This window comes from Nicotiana attenuata, chromosome 12 (genome assembly GCF_001879085.1).
Source record: "Nicotiana attenuata strain UT chromosome 12, NIATTr2, whole genome shotgun sequence".
In the NCBI taxonomy this organism is placed as follows: Eukaryota; Viridiplantae; Streptophyta; class Magnoliopsida; order Solanales; family Solanaceae; genus Nicotiana; species Nicotiana attenuata.
Genome location: NC_032000.1, coordinates 19,954,184 through 19,979,359, shown reverse-complemented (window position 1 = coordinate 19,979,359; position 25,176 = coordinate 19,954,184). Strand labels below are relative to the sequence as shown.

Below are 25,176 nucleotides of genomic sequence, written 5' to 3'. Positions count from 1 at the left end.
ATACGCATTCATACCATAATAAAATGAATCTTCTTATAGAAATAGAACAAAAAATCAAGAGCTTCGAGCCAATAAAGACTGAGAAGATTGACTCAAGAACCAATTTCATTCTGAGCTCCATTGTAGAATTCGGACCTAACCATTAAGTAAGAAGTGATGGGAACGACGGAACTTGTGAATGCAAAAGATTCTATTGAAAAAGGAATCTTAATGATTCACTGGTCGGGATGGCGGAACGAACCAGAGATTAATTCATGTATTCGGAGATCTGAGAAGTCACGAGTTAACCCTACAAATGAAATAGGGATTGAAAGAGTCAATATTCGCCCGCGAAAACTTTTTTTATTGCAAAATTTAGGACAATACAATAAAGGACAAAATAAGGATTTGGTATAATAATACAATTTTTTTTTAGATTTCTATTTATAAAACTAAAAAGTTTAGTTATCTATTCAAACAAGATATACAAATTACTAATAGATTGAATGAAATCTCAAAGAATCCCACGTTCAAGGTATTACTCAGTAAATACATATATATCTTAACTTAAGATTGACTATTCTAGCTTAATTCAAATTCAATTTTTTTGAATCCTTTTATTCGCGAGGAGCTGGATGAGAAGAAACTCTCACGTCCGGTTCTGTAGTAGAGATGGAATTCAGAAACAACCATCAACTATAACCCCAAAAGAACCAGATTCCGTAAACAACATAGAGGAAGAATGAAGGGAATATCTCATCGAGGTAATCATATTTCTTTCGGTAAATATGCTCTTCAGGCACTTGAACCTGCTTGGATTACATCTAGACAAATAGAAGCAGGCCGACGAGCAATGACACGAAATGCACGTCGTGGTGGAAAAATATGGGTACGTATATTTCCAGACAAACCAGTTACACTAAGACCCGCAGAAACACGTATGGGTTCAGGAAAAGGATCCCCTGAATATTGGGTAGCTGTTGTTAAACCGGGTCGAATACTTTATGAAATGGGTGGAGTAACAGAAAATATAGCCAGAAGGGCTATTTCACTAGCAGCATCCAAAATGCCTATACGAACTCAATTCATTATTTCGTAATGTAATAGAAAAAAATGTAGAAAGGGCTCTTAGATATGAAACAAAACCGCATGTTTCTTTTTTTTTTTGGACAAAAATATTTCTTTTTTTTTTCTTTGCCCTCGCATTCAAAGAACGGATTAAAAAAATGATACAACCTCAGACCCACTTAAATATAGCGGATAACAGCAGGGCTCGAGAATTGATGTGTATTCGACTCATAGGAGCTAGCAATCGTCAATATGCTCATATTGGTAACGTTATTGTTGCAGTGATCAAAGAAGCCGTACCAAATATGCCCCTAGAGATCAGAAGTAGTCAGAGATGTAATTGTGCGGACCTGTAAAGCACTCAAATGTGACAACAGGATGATAATACGATATGATGACAATGCTGCAGTTGTTATTGATCAAGAAGGAAATCCAAAAGGAACTCGAATTTTGGTGCAATCGCCCGGGAATTGAGAGAATTAAATTTTACTAAAATAGTTTCATTAGCTCCCGAGGTATTATAAAATGAAATTGTGATCTGTTTCTAGTGGGGTATTGGAAAGAAATAGATTAATTAGTAGATTGTGTCTCACGCATATATCTTTAATAATTCATATCATATTTAAAAAAAAAAAAAGAAGTAAAAAACACGTTGATTATATCAAATATGGAGGCCTCAATAATTTTAGTTCATCATGGGTAGGGACACTATTGGTGAGATAATAACTTCTATACGAAATGCTGATATGGATCGAAAAAGGGTGGTTCGAATAGCATCTACTAATATTACCGAAAATATTGTTCAAATACTTTTACGAGAATGTTTTATCGAAAACGTGAGAAAACATCAAGAAAACAACAAATATTTTTTGGTTTTAACCCTGCGACATAGAAGGAATAGGAAAAGACCCTATAGAAATATTTTAAATTTAAAACGAATCAGTCGACCTGGTCTACGAATCTATTCTAATTATCAACGAATTCCGCGAATTTTAGGTGGAATGGGGATTGTAATTCTTTCTACTTCTCGAGGTATAATGACAGACCGCGAGGCTCGACTAGAAGGAATAGGTGGAGAGATTTTGTGTTATATCTGGTAATCCTTTTAATATCCAAATTGGATTCGAAACTTCCTATTTGTGAAAAAGAAAAAAGGGGGGTTGTCTAATATCTTTCTTATTAGTTGATACCTCAAGGGGACTTTAAGAACCAAAAAGGAGTCATGAAGCTTTAATTACTGAATCGCTTCCCAACGGTCTGTTCCGGGTTCGTTTAGATCTGATTATAAATTATGTTTCAGGAAAGATCCGGCATAGTTTTATACGGATACTGCCAGGAGATAGAGTCAAAATTGAAGTAAGTCCTTATGATTCAACCAAAGGGCGTATAATTTATCGACTCCACAACAAAGATTTGAAGGATTAGTTTTTCAACTTCACCATTCCTTTCGTGGGAATACAATTCGAGATGAAAAATTTCAAGAAACTTATTTTCTTCCAAGAAATAGATTCAGAATTAAGGTAAGGAATGATAAATATGAAAATAAGAGCTTCCGTTCGTAAAATTTGTGAAAAATGTCGACTAATTCGTAGGCGGGGACGAATTATAGTAATTTGTTCCAACCCGAGACATAAACAAAGACAGGGATAATCAGACTTGCCAGAAGAGCCGATGTACAAATAAAGAATCTGTTTTGACATGAAATGGATATATCCATATATCTCTGACTCATATTTACGAGATGATAAAATATGGCAAAAGCTATACCGAAAATTAGTTCGCGTAGGAATGGACGTATTGGTTCACGTAAGGGTGCACGTAGAATACCAAAGGGAGTTATTCATGTTCAAGCAAGTTTCAATAATACCATTGTCACTGTTACAGATGTACGGGGTCGAGTAGTTTCTTGGTCCTCCGCCGGTACTTCTGGATTCAAAGGTACGAGAAGAGGAACACCGTTTGCTGCTCAAACCGCAGCAGCAAACGCTATCCGTACAGTAGTGGATCAAGGTATGCAACGAGCAGAAGTCATGATAAAAGGTCCCGGTCTCGGAAGAGATGCAGCATTACGAGCTATTCGTCGAAGTGGTATACTATTAACTTTCGTACGGGATGTAACTCCTATGCCACATAATGGCTGTAGACCTCCGAAAAAAAGACGTGTGTAGAACTGAACATTGAAGAAATCTCAAGAGAAATAAAAGATTCGATGATCTAATCAAATAATAGTACTATGGTTCGAGAGAAAGTAACAGTATCTACTCGGACACTACAGTGGAAGTGTGTTGAATCAAGAACAGACAGTAAACGCCTTTATTATGGACGCTTTATTCTGTCTCCACTTATGAAAGGCCAAGCCGACACAATAGGCCATTGCGATGCGAAGAGCGTTACTTGGAGAAATAGAAGGAACATGTATCACACGTATAAAATTTGAGAAAGTCCCACATGAATATTCTACCATAACGGGCATTCAAGAATCGGGACATGAAATTTTAATGAATTTGAAAGAAATTGTATTAAGAAGTAATCTCTATGGAACTTCTGACGCATCTATTTGTGTCAAGGGTCCTGGATATGTAACTGCTCAAGATATCATCTTACCGCCTTATGTCGAAATCGTTGATAATACACAACATATAGCCAGTTTAACGGAACCAATTGATTTTTGTATTGGATTACAAATAGAGAGAAATCGTGGATATCTTATAAAAACGACACATAACTTTCAAGATGGAAGTTATCCTATAGATGCTGTATTCATGCCTGTTCGAAACGCGAATCATAGTATTCATTCTTATGGGAATGGGAATGAAAAACAAGAGATACTTTTTCTCGAAATATGGACAAACGGAAGTTTAACTCCGAAAGAAGCACTTCATGAAGCATCCCGAAATTTAATTGATTTATTTATTCCCTTTTTACATATGGAGGAAGACAACTTATATTTACAGGACAATCAACACACGGTTCCTTTATCCCCTTTTACCTTTCATGATAAATTGGCTAAACTCATAAAAAACAAAAAAAAATAGCATTGAAATCGATTTTTATTGACCAATCAGAATTGCCTTCCAGGATCTATAATTGCCTCAAAATGTCCAATATATATACATTGTTGGACCTTTTGAATAACAGCCAAGAAGATCTTATGAAAATTGAACATTTTCGTAGCGAAGATGTAAAACAGATATTGGGCATTTTAGAAAAATATTTCGTAATTGATTTAGCAAAAAATAAGTTTTAAATCTATTGGACTTACTTAGTGAAAATAGATTGAAAATCTTTAGCACAATTAATATATTAATATATCATATATTCAAAAAAAATTCAGAATTAAATTGAATAGATGTATCTAGGGAGAATTCGCTTTGAAGAAACTATTCCCTAGATACACATGTCGTGTTATTTCTACAATTGAATCAATTTAAAAATTTAAAAAAGACCTAAAGTTAGGGATTTATCAATAGGTAATGTTGCACCAATGCCCAACCAAAGGGCGACTGCGGTACCAATCAAAAAGACAATCTTCGCTACTGGACGGCGAAATGGATTTTGGAATTTATTAACATTCTCTAAAAAAGGTACTGTTAATAATCCCGCAGGTACTGAAACCATTAAAAGAACCCCCAATAATTTATTGGGCACTGTACGAAGTATTCGAAATACAGGAAAGAAATACCATTCAGGTAATATTTCCAAAGGGGTTGCAAATGGATCTGCCGGTTCACCAATCATTGATGGTTCTAAAACGGCTAAGCCTACATTACATGCAATAGTACCTAGAATTACTACTGGAAAAATATATAAAAGATCATTGGGCCATGCGGGCTCTCCATAATAATTATGACCCATACCTTTAGCCAATTTAGCTCTTAATACAGGATCATTCAAGTCAGGTTTTTTTGTTATTGGGATAGGTGAATTCTTATAGATCCATCCCCCGAGGGAACTGGACATGATAATTTTTAATCATCCAGCTCGAGCAAGAATAAAAAGAACCAAATGAATCCATATATCCATATAAAATATATATATGGTACCTGTATTTACACATACACATATATGATATAGGAATGGTTCAATGTAAGAAAAATTTGACTGAATTCTTTTTTACGGAGTTGCAATTATCCATTACAAAACAAAGAATTCCGTTCTTACAAGTAAATACTCAAGACCCAAGTAGGCTTACAAATCAGATCATGATATGATCAAGTGCTTTCTGGGTCGTCTCAGACCTTCTAATTGGTATTTATCTCCAAAATATTTGGAGATACACATAAAAGGTTTGCTTGTTACTAATATAGTCTAGCCTCTCTTCTTCTTTAGATCCCTTGTTTCACTCCGATAGTAGTATTGATCGTGTCAATGCAGAGGAAATGAATACATTTACATACTATTTAATCTTATAAGTGAACTAGATAAAACGGAATCTTGATTCCGTTTTATCTAGTTCACTTATACTGGATCTTACGGAGCCTGCTCATGTACAACATGATTCGGACCTGATCATAGAAAAGATTCTCTTTAAGCGAACCAGCCTATCCTCTGTATAGGGCTTACACGGCGATTGGAACAAAGACACATTTGGTTGTGAATTCCCATGTGGCAGGCATATATCTACACAGACCAATCAATAGTTCAAGTCACACACTCCCATAATCCATTTTCTCTTCACAAAATTCCCTTCAATCCCCCCGTTTAGTTGACATGAATAGTTAAAGGGAAATATCCAAATCCATGTCTTATTATTTTCAATAATCCATACTTGTAGCAATGAAATACTATATATTCCTCCACCAAGTGATAAATGATTGATTACAAATATTTAGGATCTATTTTTCTTTTCTCTATAAAGGCCCAGAAATACCTTGTTTACGTATCATTGGAAAGTGCATTAACATAAATACGGCAGTAAGAAGCGGCAATACAAAAGTGTGTAAACTATAAAAACGGGTCAAAGTAGATTGTCCCACACTAGCGCTTCCGCGCAATAATTCGACCAAGGGTGATCCTATTACAGGAATAGCGTCAGGGACACCTGTTACTATTTTCACTGCCCAATAACCAACTTGGTCCCAAGGTAAGGAATAACCAGTTACGCCAAAAGATGCGGTTAATACAGCCAGAACCACACCTGTAACCCAAGTCAATTCGCGAGGTTTTTTAAATCCGCCGGTGAGATACACACGAAATACATGCAGGATCATCATTAGGACCATCATACTTGCCGACCATCGATGAACTGATCGGATTAACCAACCAAAGTTGGCTTCAGTCATTATGTATTGAACAGAAGCAAAAGCCTCAGTAACGGTCGGACGATAATAAAAAGTCATAGCAAACCCAGTAGCTACTTGTACTAAAAAACAAGTAAGCGTAATTCCCCCTAAACAATAAAATATATTGACGTGGGGAGGAACGTATTTACTAGTTATATCATCCGCAATTGCTTGAATCTCGAGACGTTCTTCGAACCAATCATATACTTTATTGAGATAGGCGTAACTCCCCCTCTGAGAACCGTATATGAGACTTTCATCTCGTACAGCTCAAGCAAAAACACCCAAATACTAGTTGCAACGGATATGGAATAGAAAGTTTTAAATTTATTAAGTTCTGATCCCATCTTCTCTGGAAAATCCGAAAGCTCTTCTTTGTGGCGATAATACCAAAATATCAAGTTGGCGCAGTCATCTTTATCTTTATTTTGATACTTATGGGCCTCTTGAATTCTCTTTTTCCCTATTTATTTCTAGAATTTCTTTTTGTGGAATATGGCTTTTATTATTTGTTTTCTTTATTATTGATAGGAATTCTCTTGTTAAGACCCTATGAATCGATTAAAACCTCAGATTCATACTAGAACCACGATGATTCAATAAAAAAACCTAACCTAAATCAAATCAAGGATTCCCTGAGTAAGAATCCTCGGATCATCACTTATTCCCTGAATAAATAGAATGACTAAAAATTCAAAGAAAGGTTTTGCTTTTGGTCAAAATATAAATAGGGGTTGAAAGAAAAGAATCTTTCGATTTAGAAATTAGAATTCTTTGTTTGAAAATTTTTTGGAGCCCGGACACGAGGCCTGAATATTAAGTATGAATCATAGTTCAAATATTTCTTAATCTATTTCGTGTTCCAAATATTAGAATAAATATCTGACGAAGTAGAACCATCTCTATCAAGATGACAGNAAATTACGTATAACAATTACGTACCCCAAACTACCTCAAATACTATCCAACGAGGGTTTTCGAAACTTTTACCCAACTTAAATACACAGATTAAACGCTAAGATTAGTAATAGATTCGGGTAATCTAACCAAAATTGAGTTAAGAACATTATTTTCTCTGAAGATCCCTCAAAAAATCGCCCCACCCGAGCTTCCTTGGTCCAATAATGGAAGAATGGGACGAATTTGGACTTTATTCTGCTGCCTAGGGGTTTGTCCTTCGTGTTCGCGACCTTTCCCTCGTGTTCGTGATGAGCAAATTCCTCATCAGCGATTTCCAAACTCATTCCAGACAGCCTTTAGTATAATGGTCATAACTTTTTGCACACAACTCCAAATGACAAATGGTTTGATGTTTTGAAAACTAAACACCAAGGGCTATAGTTTCATAGGTTGCTCATTTCCTGAGTCGTTACATACTGCAAGATATAAGCTTCCAAAGTTAACCCTGTGCAACAGAGGTTTTAGAACTCTCCCCGGACAGCCTGTAGTGTAACTACCATAACTTTTTGTACACAAATCTAAATTCCAGCTAGTTTACATTTCTGAAAATTAGACACAAAGGGCTATAACTTCCATTTTTGGATCATCTCCAAATTCCTTATAGATTGTGAGATATGAGCCTCCGAAGTCAGACCCGTGCAACCAAGATTTCCTTCTTCGAGAACGCGAGAGTCTCTTCGAGAACGCGAAGAACAAACTTCCAGAAGCCAAATTCTTCTTCGCGAACACGAGAGGCTACTTGCGAACGTGAAGAACAACACCAGATATCAGAAAGTCAGCTTCCAAAGTAGCCCAAAATGATCTGAAACACACCCGAAACACACCCGAGTCCCCCGGGACCCCAACCAAATATATCAACAAGTCCTAAAATATGATACAGACTTGGTCTAAACATCAAATCACATCAAACAACGCTAAAACAGGGAATCACACCCCAATTCAAGCTTAATGAAACTAAGGACTTCCAACTTCTATATTCGATGCCGAAACCTATCAAATCAAGTCCGATTGATCTCAAATTTTGCACACAAGTCATAAATGATATAATGGAGCTAGGAAAATTTTCAGAACTAGATTCCGACCCCGATATCAAAAAGTCAACTCCCCGGTCAAACATCCAAACTTAAATTTCTTATTTTCGCCATTTCAAGCCTAATTTAGCTACGGACCTCGAAATAAATATCCGAGCACACCCCTAAATCTGAAATCACCATACGGAGCTATTGAAATCATCAAAAATTCATTCCGGGGTCGTTTACACATATTTCACCTTCCGGTCAAATTATTCAACTTAAGCTTTCTTCTTGGAGACTAAGTGTCTCGATTCATTTCAAAACCTCACCGGACCCAAACCAATTACTCAGGCAAGTCACATAATAATTGTAAAGCATGAATTTAGCAGTAAATGGGGAAACAGGATTGTATTATTCAAAACGACCTACCGGATCGTTACATCCTCCCCCTCTAAAACAAACGTTCGTCCTCGAACGTGCCAAGATTCGCCTCGAAGTACTCAAATTACTGAATGCACACTTCCAACATACACCCGCGGGTGATCCCACGTCACCCCAATCCACATAAGCTTGACGACACCCTCTCAACTGAAATTTAGCTTTTCTTCCAATACCAATAAGCCTTAGAGCCAACATTCTCACCTTCTATTCATTTCTAAGTGACCCGATTCTAAATTCATATTCGGTATCAGTCTCAACTAGCTGCAACCACTATGCCTACAACCACATAGTACGACAACACAACATACACACCACACATAGGCCTATAATAACATTCCTGATCACAATACCTGTCAGAAATCAAATCTTGCACCGGCCACTAGCCTCATATCTAATAGGACTTTGTTTCAAACCTCCATAACACTGACAATGATGCAAGAAACACGAAAGCCTCATAACCAAACACCCGAATCTACAAGTCACAACTAACACTAACGGGCACACACCCCGCAAGCTTTAACTAAAGAAGCACAAAACGAAAATGACTGAATATGAAAAGAGAAACACATAGGAGAACTATCAAACAAGCCCGACAGGCACAACTCTCTATCAGTACCAACCTACAAAAAAACATAACAAGAAAAGAATTAAAGCATATGAACAATTCACAAGGATCTCATACTGGTATAACTTCCACCACGGTACACAGCCCGGTTCAAATACATCAAATCACATGAAATCACGAGGGTCTTACCATCAACTCTGAATCACAAGTAGGATATATATCAAACTAGCTAGAAACTTTCACTGGACCAATTTCCGTCATAAATTACAACAAGTACTGGCTCCCATACTGGTGGAGCATAAAAATCACAGCTCGTAGCCAAAAATACTTAGAAATCACATCAAGCCTACCGAAATGGACAATAGGAATTTACTACTAGTCTCATAACTCTCGATAATGAATAAAAACTGACGATAGACACGACTATCACTCATAGAACCTCCCAACAGGGTAACATATAGATAGAGTGCAAATCATGAAACGCACCCATCAGTGGAGCAACAAATAGGGGAACTCACCCTTATAAGCAGAACTGTAATGAACTACGGATGGTGCTCCTCTATAGCAAATCAAAATCATACCTGAATGACATCATCTGGTGCAACGGCCTTAAGCCTACTATATGAAACACATCAACGGCCGAGCCTCCCCCTCTTGGGCGCCCTCTACTCACCTGAATACCTTGCTGTGACACATCTGCCCGAAATCTGGGGAAATCTCTCACCATGTGGCTAGTATCTCCACACTCAAAGCAACCCCTCTACTGACATGGCTGTGGGAACTGTGCGGTATGGGTACTCTGAGACCCATGAACACCTGAATCATTGTGTGAAGCCTGAAGCGCAAACTGAACTGGCTGACCCACGAAACCTCCACCATGTCACACTCTGCCTCCAAAATAAGGGCTAGCAGATCTCTCTGGTCTACGAGGCCTCCTCACCTCCCCGTACTCTCTCTCTCCTGATCTCGTCTGTCCTCTCGCTCCCAGTCCCACATGCCCTCTAACTAGCGAGCGATCCCTACCACCTACTGAAGCAAAACATCTGACTCCAACTCTTGAGCCATGCTGAACCAAATATCATGGTTGAGCCCCTCAATGAATCCACGGACTCGCTCTCTAATTGTAGCGACCAAGGCAGGTGCATGTCTGTCCAAATCGCTGAATCTGATGACATAATCTATTACTGACACGGTGCCCTGACGCGGCTGCTCAAACTCCGCGCGCCATGCATCCCGAAGTGATTGAAGTACAAACTCTCTCAAAACATCTCTGAAAATGGAACCCATGTAAGTGAAGCTGCATCGGCTGGCTACCCAACTCATATGCCCTCCACCACTAATAAGTCGCTCCCTTAAGCTGGAACGTAGTAATAACAACCCCACTCGTCTCAACAATATCCATAGTACGGAGAATGCGATGGCACTCCTCAACAAACCCCGTGCTCTCTCTGAAGCCCAACCACTAAATGCGGGAGGGTCATAGTCCTTGAACCTTGCAAATCTAAATTGCCCTTCCTCAAATGCTGCTGCCCTAACTATGAGCTGAACCGGGACCACAGGCTTTGTCGCCCTGACACCTGGAACCTGACCAACGTGAACTCGCTGCTCTGGAGTGTGGTCTAGCTGTGGCACGTACTCCTCATCGGCCTCTACCTCTACCTCTAGCAACACCTGCTCCGGGAGCAGCATCGTCGATAACTGCAGCTCGTGTCCTCACCGTCGGTGAGAGAATGGAATGATAAAAGTTCAAACTCCGAGATCAATAAGCTCGCACGATAGGAATGAAAGAAGTGAGATTGTCCTAATAGTTTCGTAGCCTCTCGAAGATAAGTATTGACGTCTTCGTACCGATCCGCAAGACTTTACTAAACTCGCTTATGACTCGTAGCACCTATGAACCTAGAGCTCTGATACTAACTTGTCACGACCCAACTTTCCCTCCGTTTGGGTATCGTGATGGCACCTAGTCTTAGGGACTAGGTAAGCCTAACTCATGCTGAAATACCACAATAATAAAAGAAATTTATCAATCTTGAAGCAAAAATCTCTACAAAATTTATAATTCTCAAAATCCGGTAGTACAAGTCATAAGCTCTACAGAGTTTCGCTACAACTACTAAACACAACCGTATGGAAATAAGTTCAACAGTGTGAATATAAAATAGGAAGTTGACTCCGAAGCCTGCAAAAGCAGCAATAGGGCTACCATGAGTCTCCTCGACAAGAATCCGCACAGCTACTAGCGAACAATACCTGGATCTGTACAAAAAAATATGCAGAAGTGTAGTATGAGCACACCACAGCGGTGCCCAGTAAGTATCAAGACTAACCTCGGTGGAGTAGTGACGAGGAACAGTCAAGACACCTACTGGTCTAATATACAGAACATGATATTTATATGGAGACTACGCGATACGGCTAATAATACAGTAACTAAAAATAAGGAAAGAAAATAACAAGTACTCGGCGGAACACCATAAGGAAAACACGGAAAGGTAAGCGAGAATACAAACCAAATCGAAAATCACAAATACAGTAAAGACAAGTCATAACTCAACAACTCCAATAGTTTTCACCTTAAGTCTTAACTAGCAAACGTCAATCAAATAGTCAAACCTTTTAAGTGATTAAATTTTTTCGAAATATACTTCATTCAAATAAATGTTCTTTTCAAAAAGAGTTCTTTCAAAATAAATGCTTTTCGAATAAATCTTTTCAAATAGATAACCTCGCATATCAGTCACTCTATGACACCTCATCTCATAATCATACAATATGGGTCTCAATGCCTAAACACTAACACTTGGCATCCTGTTCCCTCATCACACCTCCTAATCATACTGACAACTCAAGTGCCCAAAAGAGTCATTCTCATATGGAAGGCAAACAACAAGGGTGTGCGTCTATACTCGGAAATCTCAAGGAGCCTCCTATCCGATAAGGGTGCTTAGCCACGTGTATGCTTGTGCAAGTATCCTATCATAGTTCATACCAGCTAGTAAGCATAAGGACAAAAACGGACAGCACATATACTGTTTACACAGGGATAGGATCAATGAAAACAACAGCTAAAAGCACAAAGATAACAACAGGGGATCTCCTAGGATAACGTCCCATAGTCCCAAACATAAATGTGCAGAGGATCTCCCGGGATATCGTCCCGTAGTCCAAATCGTAAATATGCAGGGGAATCTCCCGGAATACCGATTCGTAGTCCCAAAGTAAATATCCAGTACAGGGGGATGTCCCGGGATATCGTCCCGTAGTCTCAAATATAAAGGTGTAGGGGGATCTCCCGAAATATCGATCCGTAGTCCCAAAGTAAATATCCAGTACAGGGGGATCTCCCAAGATATCGTCCCGTAGTCCCAAATATAAAGGTGTAGGGGGATCTCCCGGAATACCGATCCGTAGTCCCAAAGCAAATATCCAGTACATGGGGGATCTCCGGGGATATCGTCCCGTAGTCCCAAATATAAAGGTGCAGGGTGATCTCCCGGAATACTGATCCTTATTCCCAAAGTAAATACACAATGACAACAATGACAATAATACAAAGTACGACAAGTAAGTCAACTCAAGAACTGTAAATCACGAAGAAACGGTAGGACCATCTCACATGGGATAACCACTGAAAAGAATGTTGGCATAAAGAGAACAGTTCAACAAAAGGGAAATCTAACATGTAGCAACGATCCCACAATATACAAGTCAATAACAAGGAAATCAATACGAGTCAAGTAATCCCAAATAAAGGCAAGTCAACAAAGATATAGGCTATCTAACTCCTTTTAAGGTTGGACAATTACGAGGATATTCGACAATTCAATTAAGGAAAGATGATCTTAGCTTCACTTAAGACTGAACAATTTCAGAAGGGATAATGATAAATTCTCAATAAGACAAGCAGCTACGAAAAGATAGCATGACAATAGGAGAGGCGAAATTCTTCAGTTAAATCAAATAGGATGTCAATTAGGCAATAAGGGTGAATCATGAAACAATTAATTCCAGTTAAGCATGTAGAGGCGAAACCGATAAGCAGGAACTCAATCATACCAAGAATAACTTCATACATAGTGAATATAAGGACCTAAGAACCCTAAAAGGCCAATTTCCTCCAAATAAGTCCGAGTACGCACTCGTCACCTCGCGTACCAGAACTACAATCAACATAGAAGACTCAAATCCTAAGGAAAAGTCCCCCACACAAGGTTAGGAAAGATACTTACCTCGACTTGCTCCAAATTTAATCCACTAGTAGGCCTTTTTCCTTGATTATCCAATTCTGAATGGCTCGAATCTAGCCAAAATAATTCGATAGAATCAACAAAATTCATAGAATCAATTTCATAATTAAATGCTACATTTTTCAATAAAAATCCGAAATTAACTCAAAATTCACCCATGTGGCCACGTCTCGGAATCCGACGAAAGTCACGGAATATGAAAGCCCATCCAATCACGAGTCTAACCATACAAAAATTACTAAATTTCAATAACAATTCGACCCCCAAATCCTCAAATATGTCCAAGAGGGTTTTCAAACTTTTCCAACTTAAATCACAGATTAAATGCTAAAATTAGTAATAGATTCGGGTAATCTAACCAAAATTGAGTTAAGAACACTTACCCCATTGTTTTCTCTGAAAATCCCTTGAAAAATCACCCCACCCGAGCTTCCTTGGTCCAATAATGGAAGAATGGGACAAATTTGGACTTTATTCTGCTGCCCAGGGGTTTGTTCTTCGCATTCGCGACCCTTCCCTCGCGTTCGCGATGAACAAATTCCTCATCAGCGATATCCAAACTCATTCCATACAGCCTTTAGTATAATGGTCATAACGTGTTGCCCACAACTCCAAATGACAAATGGTTTGATGTTTTGAAAACTAGACACCAAGGGCTATAGTTTCATAGGTTGCTCATTTCCTGAGTCATTATATATTGCGAGACATAAGCTTCTAAAGTCAACCCTGTGCAGCAGAGATTTTCGAACTCTCCCCGGACAGCCTGTAGTGTAACTACCATAACTTTTTGTACACAAATCTAAATTCCTATTAGTTTAAATTTCTAAAATCTAGACACAAAGGGTTACAACTTTCATTTTTAGATCATCTCCAAATTCCTTATTTATTGTGAGATATGAGCCTCCGAAGTCAAACCTGTGCAGCCGAGATTTCCTTCTTCGAGAACGCGAGAGTCTCTTCGAGAACGCGAAGAACAAACTTCTAGAAGCAAAATTCTTCTTCACGAACGCGAGAGGCTACTCGTGAACGCGAAAAACAACACTAGATATTAGAAAGTCATCTTCCAAAGTAGCCCAAAATGATCCGAAACACACCCGAGTCCCCCGGGACCCCAACCAAATATACCAACAAGTCCTAAAACATGATACGGACTTGGTCTGTACTTCAAATCACATCAAACAACGCTAAAGCCGCGAATCACACCCCAATTCAAGCTTAATGAAACTAAGAACTTCCAACTTCTATATTCGATGCCGAAACCTATCAAATCAAGTCCGATTGACCTTAAATTTTGCACACAAGTCATAAATGACATAACGGAGCTAGGAAAATTGTCAGAACTGGATTCTGACCCTGATATCAAAAACTCAACTCCCCGGTCAAACTTCCAAACTTAAATTTCTTATTTTCGCCATTTCAAGCCTAATTTAGCTACGGACCTCGAAATAAATATCCGAACACACCCCTAAACTCGAAATCACCATACTGAGCTATTGAAATCATCAAAAATTCATTCCGGGGTTGTTTACACGTATTTCACCTTACGGTCAAATTATTCAACTTAAGCTTTCTTCTTGGAGACTAAGTGTCTCGATTCATTTCAAAACCTCACCGGATCTGAACTAATTACCCTGGCAAGTCACATAGTAACTGTAAAGCATTAATTTAGCAGTAAATGAGGAAACGGGATTGTATTATTCAAAACGACCGGCCGGATCGTTACAGTAATATTTCCAAAGGGGTTGCAAATGGATCTACCAGTTCACCAATCATTGATGGTTCTAAAATGGCTAAGCCTACATTACATGAAATAGTACCTAGAATTACTACTGGAAAAATATATAAAAGATCGTTGGCCATGCGGGCTCTCCATAATAATTATGACCCATACCTTTAGCCAATTTAGCTCTTAATACAGGATCATTCAAGTCAGGTTTTTTTTGTTATTGGGATAGGTGAATTCTTATAGATCCATCCCCCGAGGGAACTAGACATGATAATTTTTAATCATCCAGCTCGAGCAAGAATAAAAAGAACCAAATGAATCCATATATCCATATAATATATATATATATATATGTGTATATATATATATATATATATTATAACGACCCGGCCGGTCGTTTCATGTGTTACCGCTCCGTTTCTCCCATTCCTGCTTCTTATTGTCTTGTTTAGTTGTATTATGTGCTATCGGGTTAGTTGACTCGGGTTCGGAGAGGTTTTGGTAAGGTTTGAGACACTTAGTCTCTTTTGAGTAAGCTTAAGTTGGAAAAGTCAACCGGATGTTGACTTATGTGAAAAAGGGCTCGGATGTGAATTCTGATGGTTTGTATAGCTTCGGGAGGTGATTTGGGACTTAGGAGTGTGATTGGAATGTGTTTTGGAGGTCCGAAGTAGCTTTAGGCTTGAATTGGCGAAGATGGATTTTTGGCGTTTTCCGGTTGATAGGGGAGATTTTGATATAGGGGTCGGAATGGAATTCCGGGAGTTGCAGTAGGTCCGTTGTGTCATTTGGGATGTGTGTGCAAAATTTCATGTCATTCAGACGTGGTTTGATAGACTTTTTGATCAAAAGCGTACTTCGGAAGATTTTTGGAACCTTAGGCTTGAATCCGATGTGATTTGGTTGATTCGATGTTTTTTGAGGTATTTTGAAGATTGGTATAAGTTTGGATAGTGGTATATGACTTGTTCGTGCTTTTGGTTGAGATCCCGGGGGCGTCGGGGTGATTTCGGATAGTTGACGGGAGAATTTGGAGTTGAGTTTAGCAGCTGAAGTTCAGTGCTGCTGTCATAACCGTACCTGCGGTTGGGAGGCCGCAGGTGCGGTGCAGTGCCCGTAGAAGCGAAAGGAAAGCCACTGATGCGGCCAAGAGGGAAGTCAGCTGGAACCACAGAAGTGGCTAGTGGAGCGCACCTGCGTTAGCGTAGATGCGGCAAAGGCATCGCGGGCTAGAGTTTGGATCGGATAGAGGTAAGTAATGATTAAATGCTGTCCTGAGGGTATGAAACCCCGGATATCACATCGTTGTGCTACTTTGAGGTGACGCACATGCTAGACGACGAGCGTGGGATCGTGCACCGTTGGGGATTGTGACTTAGTCCGTCCCGTATGACTGTTTAACTGCGTATTTGATTGAAAACTGTTTGCTATCATCATGTTTTGGGCTGAATGCCATATTTGTGCCTCGTGCCCACTGTTTGGACCTTTGGGGGATTTTTACTACTATTCCTCACTGTTTTGACTTCGTGTTTGTATTCAGTCATGCTATATTCTACTGTTTTCACAACTCAGCCATCTTTACTCATTTTTTATATTTTAATTGATACTTTGGGCTAAGCATCATGTTTTACTGTTGCCCGTGTGGCTTGTGAGATTCTGACTGAGTAAGGCCGAGGGCCTGTGTTGTGAGGATACTATGGGATCGGGCTGCACGCCGCAACATGTGGTACTTATTTGTGATATATGAGAGGCCAAGGGCCTGATTTATTATGCCACGAGGTGGCTTGTGATTGATATGAGGCCGAGAGCTTGTTGATTATGCCACTAAATGGCTTGTTATTGCGCTTGGGCCGTAAGGGGCCCCTCCCGGATCCTGTACACCCCCAGTGAGCGCGGGTACCCAGATTGTGATGTGATATAGCCCGAGGGGCTGATGTTGTTCCATGTTAATGCCCGAGGGGCTGATACGAGTGATTGTGAGATAGCCCGAGGAGCTGGTTTTGTTGGTATTTTGCCCGAAGGGCTGATTTGTGTTTCTATCTTTTATCCCTGTCTTCATTCACTCATTTGAACTGCTGAAAGAGGTTTTAAAGAGGTTTTACTTAACTAAGAAGTTTTTACGAGCTTTTACTGTTTTACTGTATTGTGCTGTTTTTACACTGCCTCGTTGTAGCATTTTGCTGTGTATTTACGTGTTTTCTTATTGCTCAGCTGCCTTTACTTTTATTACTTATTGAGTTGGCGTACTAACATTACTCCTGCACCCTGTGTGCAGATTCAGGAGCCTCGGGTCACGCTAGCGAGGGCTGATTTGCTTCCAGCAGGCTTGTTTGGAGTTGACTAGGTAGCTGCTCGGCGTTCGCAGCCCAGTGCTTCTCCTTCCTACCTATATTTCGCTTGTTCTAGATTTGTATTGGACTATGTTGTCTTTCCATACTCTTAGACGGATTTTAGATGCTCATGACTGGTGACACCCCGATGTCAGGCTGTGTTTGTTTCCGCATTTGTTTTATTTCGCTCTATTTTGGGATTTGTCACTTATTAATGACTTAATTATGAATTATTATAACTGTTAATTGGTTTGGGGATTTGTGTCGGCTGGCCTTGTTTCACGAGAGACGCCATCACGACCGGGTCCGGTTTATATATATATATATATATATATATATATATATATATATATATATATATATATATATATATATATATATATANGCAAACGCTATCCGTACAGTAGTGGATCAAGGTATGCAACGAGCAGAAGTCATGATAAAAGGTCCCGGTCTCGGAAGAGATGCAGCATTACGAGCTATTCGTCGAAGTGGTATACTATTAACTTTCGTACGGGATGTAACTCCTATGCCACATAATGGCTGTAGACCTCCGAAAAAAAGACGTGTGTAGAACTGAACATTGAAGAAATCTCAAGAGAAATAAAAGATTCGATGATCTAATCAAATAATAGTACTATGGTTCGAGAGAAAGTAACAGTATCTACTCGGACACTACAGTGGAAGTGTGTTGAATCAAGAACAGACAGTAAACGCCTTTATTATGGACGCTTTATTCTGTCTCCACTTATGAAAGGCCAAGCCGACACAATAGGCATTGCGATGCGAAGAGCGTTACTTGGAGAAATAGAAGGAACATGTATCACACGTGTAAAATTTGAGAAAGTCCCACATGAATATTCTACCATAACGGGCATTCAAGAATCGGTACATGAAATTTTAATGAATTTGAAAGAAATTGTATTAAGAAGTAATCTCTATGGAACTTCTGACGCATCTATTTGTGTCAAGGGTCCTGGATATGTAACTGCTCAAGATATCATCTTACCGCCTTATGTCGAAATCGTTGATAATACACAACATATAGCCAGTTTAACGGAACCAATTGATTTTTGTATTGGATTACAAATAGAGAGAAATCGTGGATATCTTATAAAAACGACACATAACTTTCAAGATGGAAGTTATCCTATAGATGCTGTATTCATGCCTGTTCGAAACGCGAATCATAGTATTCATTCTTATGGGAATGGGAATGAAAAACAAGAGATACTTTTTCTCGAAATATGGACAAACGGAAGTTTAACTCCGAAAGAAGCACTTCATGAAGCATCCCGAAATTTAATTGATTTATTTATTCCCTTTTTACATATGGAGGAAGACAACTTATATTTACAGGACAATCAACACACGGTTCCTTTATCCCCTTTTACCTTTCATGATAAATTGGCTAAACTCATAAAAAACAAAAAAAAAATAGCATTGAAATCGATTTTTATTGACCAATCAGAATTGCCTTCCAGGATCTATAATTGCCTCAAAATGTCCAATATATATACATTGTTGGACCTTTTGAATAACAGCCAAGAAGATCTTATGAAAATTGAACATTTTCGTAGCGAAGATGTAAAACAGATATTGGGCATTTTAGAAAAATATTTCGTAATTGATTTAGCAAAAAATAAGTTTTAAATCTATTGGACTTACTTAGTGAAAATAGATTGAAAATCTTTAGCACAATTAATATATTAATATATCATATATTCAAAAAAAATTCAGAATTAAATTGAATAGATGTATCTAGGGAGAATTCGCTTTGAAGAAACTATTCCCTAGATACACATGTCGTGTTATTTCACAATTGAATCAATTTAAAAATTTAAAAAAGACCTAAAGTTAGAGATTTATCAATAGGTAATGTTGCACCAATGCCCAACCAAAGGGCGGCTGCGGTACCAATCAAAAAGACAGTCGTCGCTACTGGACGGCGAAATGGATTTTGGAATTTATTAACATTCTCTAAAAAAGGTACTGTTAATAATCCCACAGGTACTGAAACCATTAAAAGAACCCCCAATAATTTATTGGGCACTGTACGAAGTATTTGAAATACAGGAAAGAAATACCATTCAGGTAATATTTCCAAAGGGGTTGCAAATGGATCTGCCGGTTCACCAATCATTGATGGTTCTAAAACGGCTAAGCCTACATTACATGCAATAGTACCTAGAATTACTACTGGAAAAATATATAAAAGATCATTGGGCCATGCGGGCTCTCCATAATAATTATGACCCATACCTTTAGCCAATTTAGCTCTTAATACAGGATCATTCAAGTCAGGTTTTTTTGTTATTGGGATAGGTGAATTCTTATAGATCCATCCCCCGAGGGAACTGGACATGATAATTTTTAATCATCCAGCTCGAGCAAGAATAAAAAGAACCAAATGAATCCATATATCCATATAAAATATATATATGGTACCTGTATTTACACATACACATATATGATATAGGAATGGTTCAATGTAAGAAAAATTTGACTGAATTCTTTTTTACGGAGTTGCAATTATCCATTACAAAACAAAGAATTCCGTTCTTACAAGTAAATACTCAAGACCCAAGTAGGCTTACAAATCAGATCATGATATGATCAAGTGCTTTCTGGGTCGTCTCAGACCTTCTAATTGGTATTTATCTCCAAAATATTTGGAGATGCACATAAAAGGTTTGCTTGTTACTAATATAGTCTAGCCTCTCTTCCTCTTTAGATCCCTTGCTTCACTCCGATAGTAGTATTGATCGTGTCAATGCAGAAGAAATGAATACATTTACATACTATTTAATCTTATAAGTGAACTAGATAAACCGTTCTATTTTATCTAGTTCACTTATACTGGATCTTACGGAGCCTGCTCATGTACAACATGATTCGGACCTGATCATAGAAAAGATTCTCTTTAAACAAACCAGCCTATCCTCTGTATAGGGCTTACACAACGATTGGAACAAAGACACATTTGGTTGTAAATTCCCATGTGGCAGGCATATATCTACGCAGATCAATCAATAGTTCAAGTCACACGCCCCCATAATCCATTTTCTCTTCACAAAATTCCCTTCAACCCCCCCCCCCTCCGGTTTAGTTGACATGAATAGTTAAAGGAAAATATCCAAATCCATGTCTTATTATTTTCAATAATCCATACTTGTAGCAATGAAATACTATATATTCCTCCACCAAGTGATAAATGATTGATTTCAAATATTTAGGATCTATTTTTATTTTCTCTATAAAGGCCCAGAAATACCTTGTTTACGTATCATTGAAAAGTGCATTAACATAAATACGGCAGTAAGAAGCCCCAATACAAAAGTGTGTAAATAATAAAAACGGGTCAAAGTAGATTGTCCCACACTAGCGCTTCCGCGCAATAATTCGACCAAGGGTTATCCTATTACAGGAATAGCGTCAGGGACACCTGTTACTATTTTCACTACCAAATAACCAACTTGGTCCCAAGGTAAGGAATAACCAGCTACGCCAAAAGATGCGGTTAATACAGCTAGAACCACACCTGTAACCCAAGTCAATTCGCGAGGTTTTTTAAATTCGCCGGTGAGATACACAGGAAATACATATAGGATCATCATTAGGACCATCATACTTGCCGACCATCGATGAACTGATCGGATTAACCAACCAAAGTTGGCTTCAATCATTATGTATTGAACTGAAGCAAAAGCCTCAGCAACGGTCGGACGATAGTAAAAAGTCATAGCAAACCAGTAGCTACTTGTACTAAAAAACAAGTAAGCGTAATTCCCCCTAAACAATAAAATATATTAACATGGGGAGGAACGTATTTACAAGTTATATCCGTAATTGCTTGAATCTCGAGACGTTCTTCGAACCAATCATATACTTTATTGAGATAGGCGTAACTCATCCTCTGAGAACCGTATATGAGACTTTCATCTCGTACAGCTCAAGCAAAAATACCCAAATACTAGTTGCAACGAATATGGAATAGAAAGTCTTAAATTTATTAAGTTCTGATCCCATCTTCTCTGAAAAATCCAAAAGCTATTATTTGTGGCGATAATACCAAAATATCAAGTTGGCGCAGTCATCTTTATCTTTATTTTGATACTTATGGGCCTCTTGAATTCTCTTTTTCCCTATTTATTTCTAGAATTTCTTTTTGTGGAATATGGCTTTTATTATTTGTTTTCTTTATTATTGATAGGAATTCTCTTGTTAAGACCCTATGAATCGATTAAAACCTCAGATTCATACTAGAACCACGATGATTCAATAAAAAAACCTAACCTAAATCAAATCAAGGATTCCCTGAGTAAGAATCCTCGGATCATCACTTATTCCCTGGATAAGTAGAATGACTAAAAATTCAAAGAAATGTTTTGCTTTTGGTCAAAATATAAATAGGGGTTGAAAGAAAAGAATCTTTTGATTTAGAAATTAGAATTCTTTGTTGGAAAATTTTTTGGACCCCGGACACGAGGTCTGAATATTAAGTATGAATCATAGTTCAAATATTTCTTAATCTATTTTGTGTTCCAAATATTAGAATAAATATCTGACGAAGTAGAACCTCTATCAAGATGACAGACCCATTATTTGTACTATCAATAGGATCAATTATAACAAGTCACACGCTCATACTCCGGAAATACAGAAACTAAGAAATTCCACGATCGAACTACCAAAAGAAAATAGAACGGACTAGAAATCGGAGCTTTAAATGATTCATTTTGGACTCAAAAGCAAGAACTTTGCGGTTCTTATAGATCTAATTCATTGAAACTCCATCCAATAAAACGGAAGAATTATAAATCTCCAAAATAATAGATAGAAATACCGCAAATAAGGCCATTGCGACACCCATCAAAGGAATAGTTCCCTACCCAGGAGCTACTTTGCCATATTCCGAATTTAATGATTTATTAAATCTCCTATCGCAGTTCGTCTTGGACCAGATCTAGAACTGTTTTCAACAGTTTGAAAATGCTATTGTATTCATTGATATCTGTTGACTTTGTACACCATTCCATTGTAAATAAATGATCCTATCATAGATCCATTGAGGTCTTCAAATTATATAAATATGATAAGCATTCAATTTCTTTGTTCTTCTTCGACCAACACATCTGATAGTCTTGGTTCGATGTCTAGTTCTAGTGTTACATCCAGAAGGAGGTACTATTGTGAGGAGATTGCGAACAACTTATTGTGGGAAGATTGCGAACAACTTATAAATTTACCTTGGTATATATCCATACGAATTTATTAGCATAATTGAAGCATGCAATCACTATAAATCGGGATCACCTCAAAACTGAAACATGCAACAACTACAAGAAGACATACTATAAAGTATATACATAAAAATGAAGGATAAAGCTTAGATGTAGTCTAAACCGAAACCCTAGACCATAAAAATAAGAAATAATATAACAAACAATCAGCAAAATCGATCAACAAATACTAAAATCAAGCAATTTAATGAAAAAAAGACTGGCCTTTATAGCAAAATCATATGAAATCGACAGTTTGGAGTCACCACTACGACCGATCTCTTAGAGCTACGAGAGAGTGAATAACAGTCAGATATTTTAGAGAAGGATTGGGTCGGGTTGGATAACGAATTAGGTCGGATCTATATTAAATTTAACCGGATGATTTTGGTATCGCCACGTGGCAACATCTGTATTTGTGTTTAATAGTATAAAACGTCAGGAGCTTTAATGCTCTAATACATGGCTAAATTAAACTATTAATGCTCTAATACATGGCTAAATTAAACTATTAATGATAGTAAAAGGGTAGATCAAACCCTTTAATTTACCGAAAAGAGAAAGGTGCTCTTGTATCAGGAAGAGAGGAACGGAGTTTAACACAATTATGTAAAGGAGTCGTTTTCACTTTCTTATGATTTGACCTTTAGTCAATCTTTGATGCCATATTGAACAGAGTACAATAACCAAAGACAGACAAAGTGCTTCAAGATTGTATATTACAGTAACAAAGTGCTTCAAGATTGTATATTACAGTAACAAAAGCTAAAAAGCCGTTGCAATAAAAAGAAAATGTCACGCACACAAACATCATCCTCTACTCTCATACTAGCTAAACCTAACCAAATTGTACAGGAAAACTATAGGAGTAATATATTAATATTCAAATTTTAACTGCAAAGATTTTATTTTTTTCTGCCCCATTTCCTCATCTTTATTTGAAGCATTGAAATAGCAGCCAAGAGATCCACGCACTGTGTAGGATTCAAGATATCCAACAAGCCCTTCAACGTCTTAAGCCTAACGCAATCAGCCATTTTCATCACCCTCTCTAAACCTACCATTAGCCCTTTCAACGCCACCTCTACTAGCCTATCCAACGGATTATTTGAGTCAGAGTCACTACTGCAACCACTTGTTCTCACTCTACTGCTATTTAACCTTGCCAATTCCACCATTTTTCTATCCCCCAACGCCACTTGTTGCCTTTCCATTTCTCTCTCTACTCTCTCTTCCTCTGCTCTAATTTTCGCCTTCAAAGCATCAATATTCTTCACCTGTTCATCACTCAACTCGGAATTAGCACCAACTAGGCGAAAGGCCATTGATGGCTTCCAGCCAGTGACCCATAAGTAAGCATTTTCCAAAGGGCTTAACCACACTGGATGGAAAAATGACAAGATCTCTTCATGTGCCGCTGCCCATTTGGCAGTATAGTAGTCTTTGTGATGTGCGGTCATTTTGTTTACCAAGGTTTCATGATCTTTGACGTGTGAAATTTCCTTTGGAACAATGAGAAGTAGCCTGAGGAACTCTTCAAGTTGACTCATCCAATTCTCGAAGTAATTGGAGAAGTTTTTCTGAACTTGGGTTGTCATATCTTTGTTAATTTTTCAATAATAGTAAACGAGAAAACTGAAACATTAGCGGTGAGAAATGTGTTGAACAAGAAAGAGAAGAATGTGATGATATATATAGAGCTCGAGGTGCCACGCTGCAATTAGAGTTGCATTCGTGGCTTGTGGTGCTGTGCATTCCATATGGTGAGATATTAAGTAGTATTTTTGACGCTTTGCAGAAGCTTAGAGGGTGGTGTTCTTTGAAGGAGTTGAAGAGGCGCGCAGATTTGGGTGGGGGTGAGGAAAATGAGAAAGCTGATTAATTGGGATGCATGAACAGTAGTAAGTGTAGGCAACCCCATTGGAACGTGTCAAGAAGAGAGCTTATTTGTGTTGAACACGTGGCGCTTCGATATGTTGCTTTAGTAACATCTGCAACATCTTCATCATCACAACCATCAATCACTACACAAGGGCAACCTAGCGCATGATATCAGATCAGGCGGATCTGTTTAAAGATGCAGAGCTAGCAAAGAATATGCATCTAAGCAAAGAAAATAAAGTAGGTGTCTACTTTGTTTTGTTTGGTTTCGATATTGCTATATTTCTGAGTGTACGAGGAGTCGTAAGTATTAATCGGATCTAGTTATATATGGACAAGGGAAAATGACACTGTATAGTCGCTTTTATAATTATAATAAAAAAATATATATTTGTTGTA

At 38.1% G+C, this 25,176-nt stretch overlaps 2 protein-coding genes across 2 annotated transcripts; both read right to left on the bottom strand.

Annotated features, from left to right (window-relative positions):
• On the bottom strand, positions 4,470-10,997 carry LOC109235942 (cytochrome b-like). The gene is made up of 3 exons (XM_019402186.1): positions 10,745-10,997; positions 5,920-6,598; positions 4,470-4,990 (listed from the first exon to the last, which is right to left on the bottom strand). The coding sequence occupies exons 1-3, from the start codon at positions 10,995-10,997 to the stop codon at positions 4,483-4,485; spliced, it is 1,440 nt and encodes a 479-aa protein (XP_019257731.1). The 3' UTR covers positions 4,470-4,482.
• LOC109236182 (protein DOG1-like 4) lies at positions 23,588-24,765 on the bottom strand. The gene has a single exon (XM_019402391.1). It carries the CDS (start codon positions 24,492-24,494, stop codon positions 23,802-23,804), a length of 693 nt encoding a protein of 230 aa, XP_019257936.1. The 5' UTR covers positions 24,495-24,765; the 3' UTR covers positions 23,588-23,801.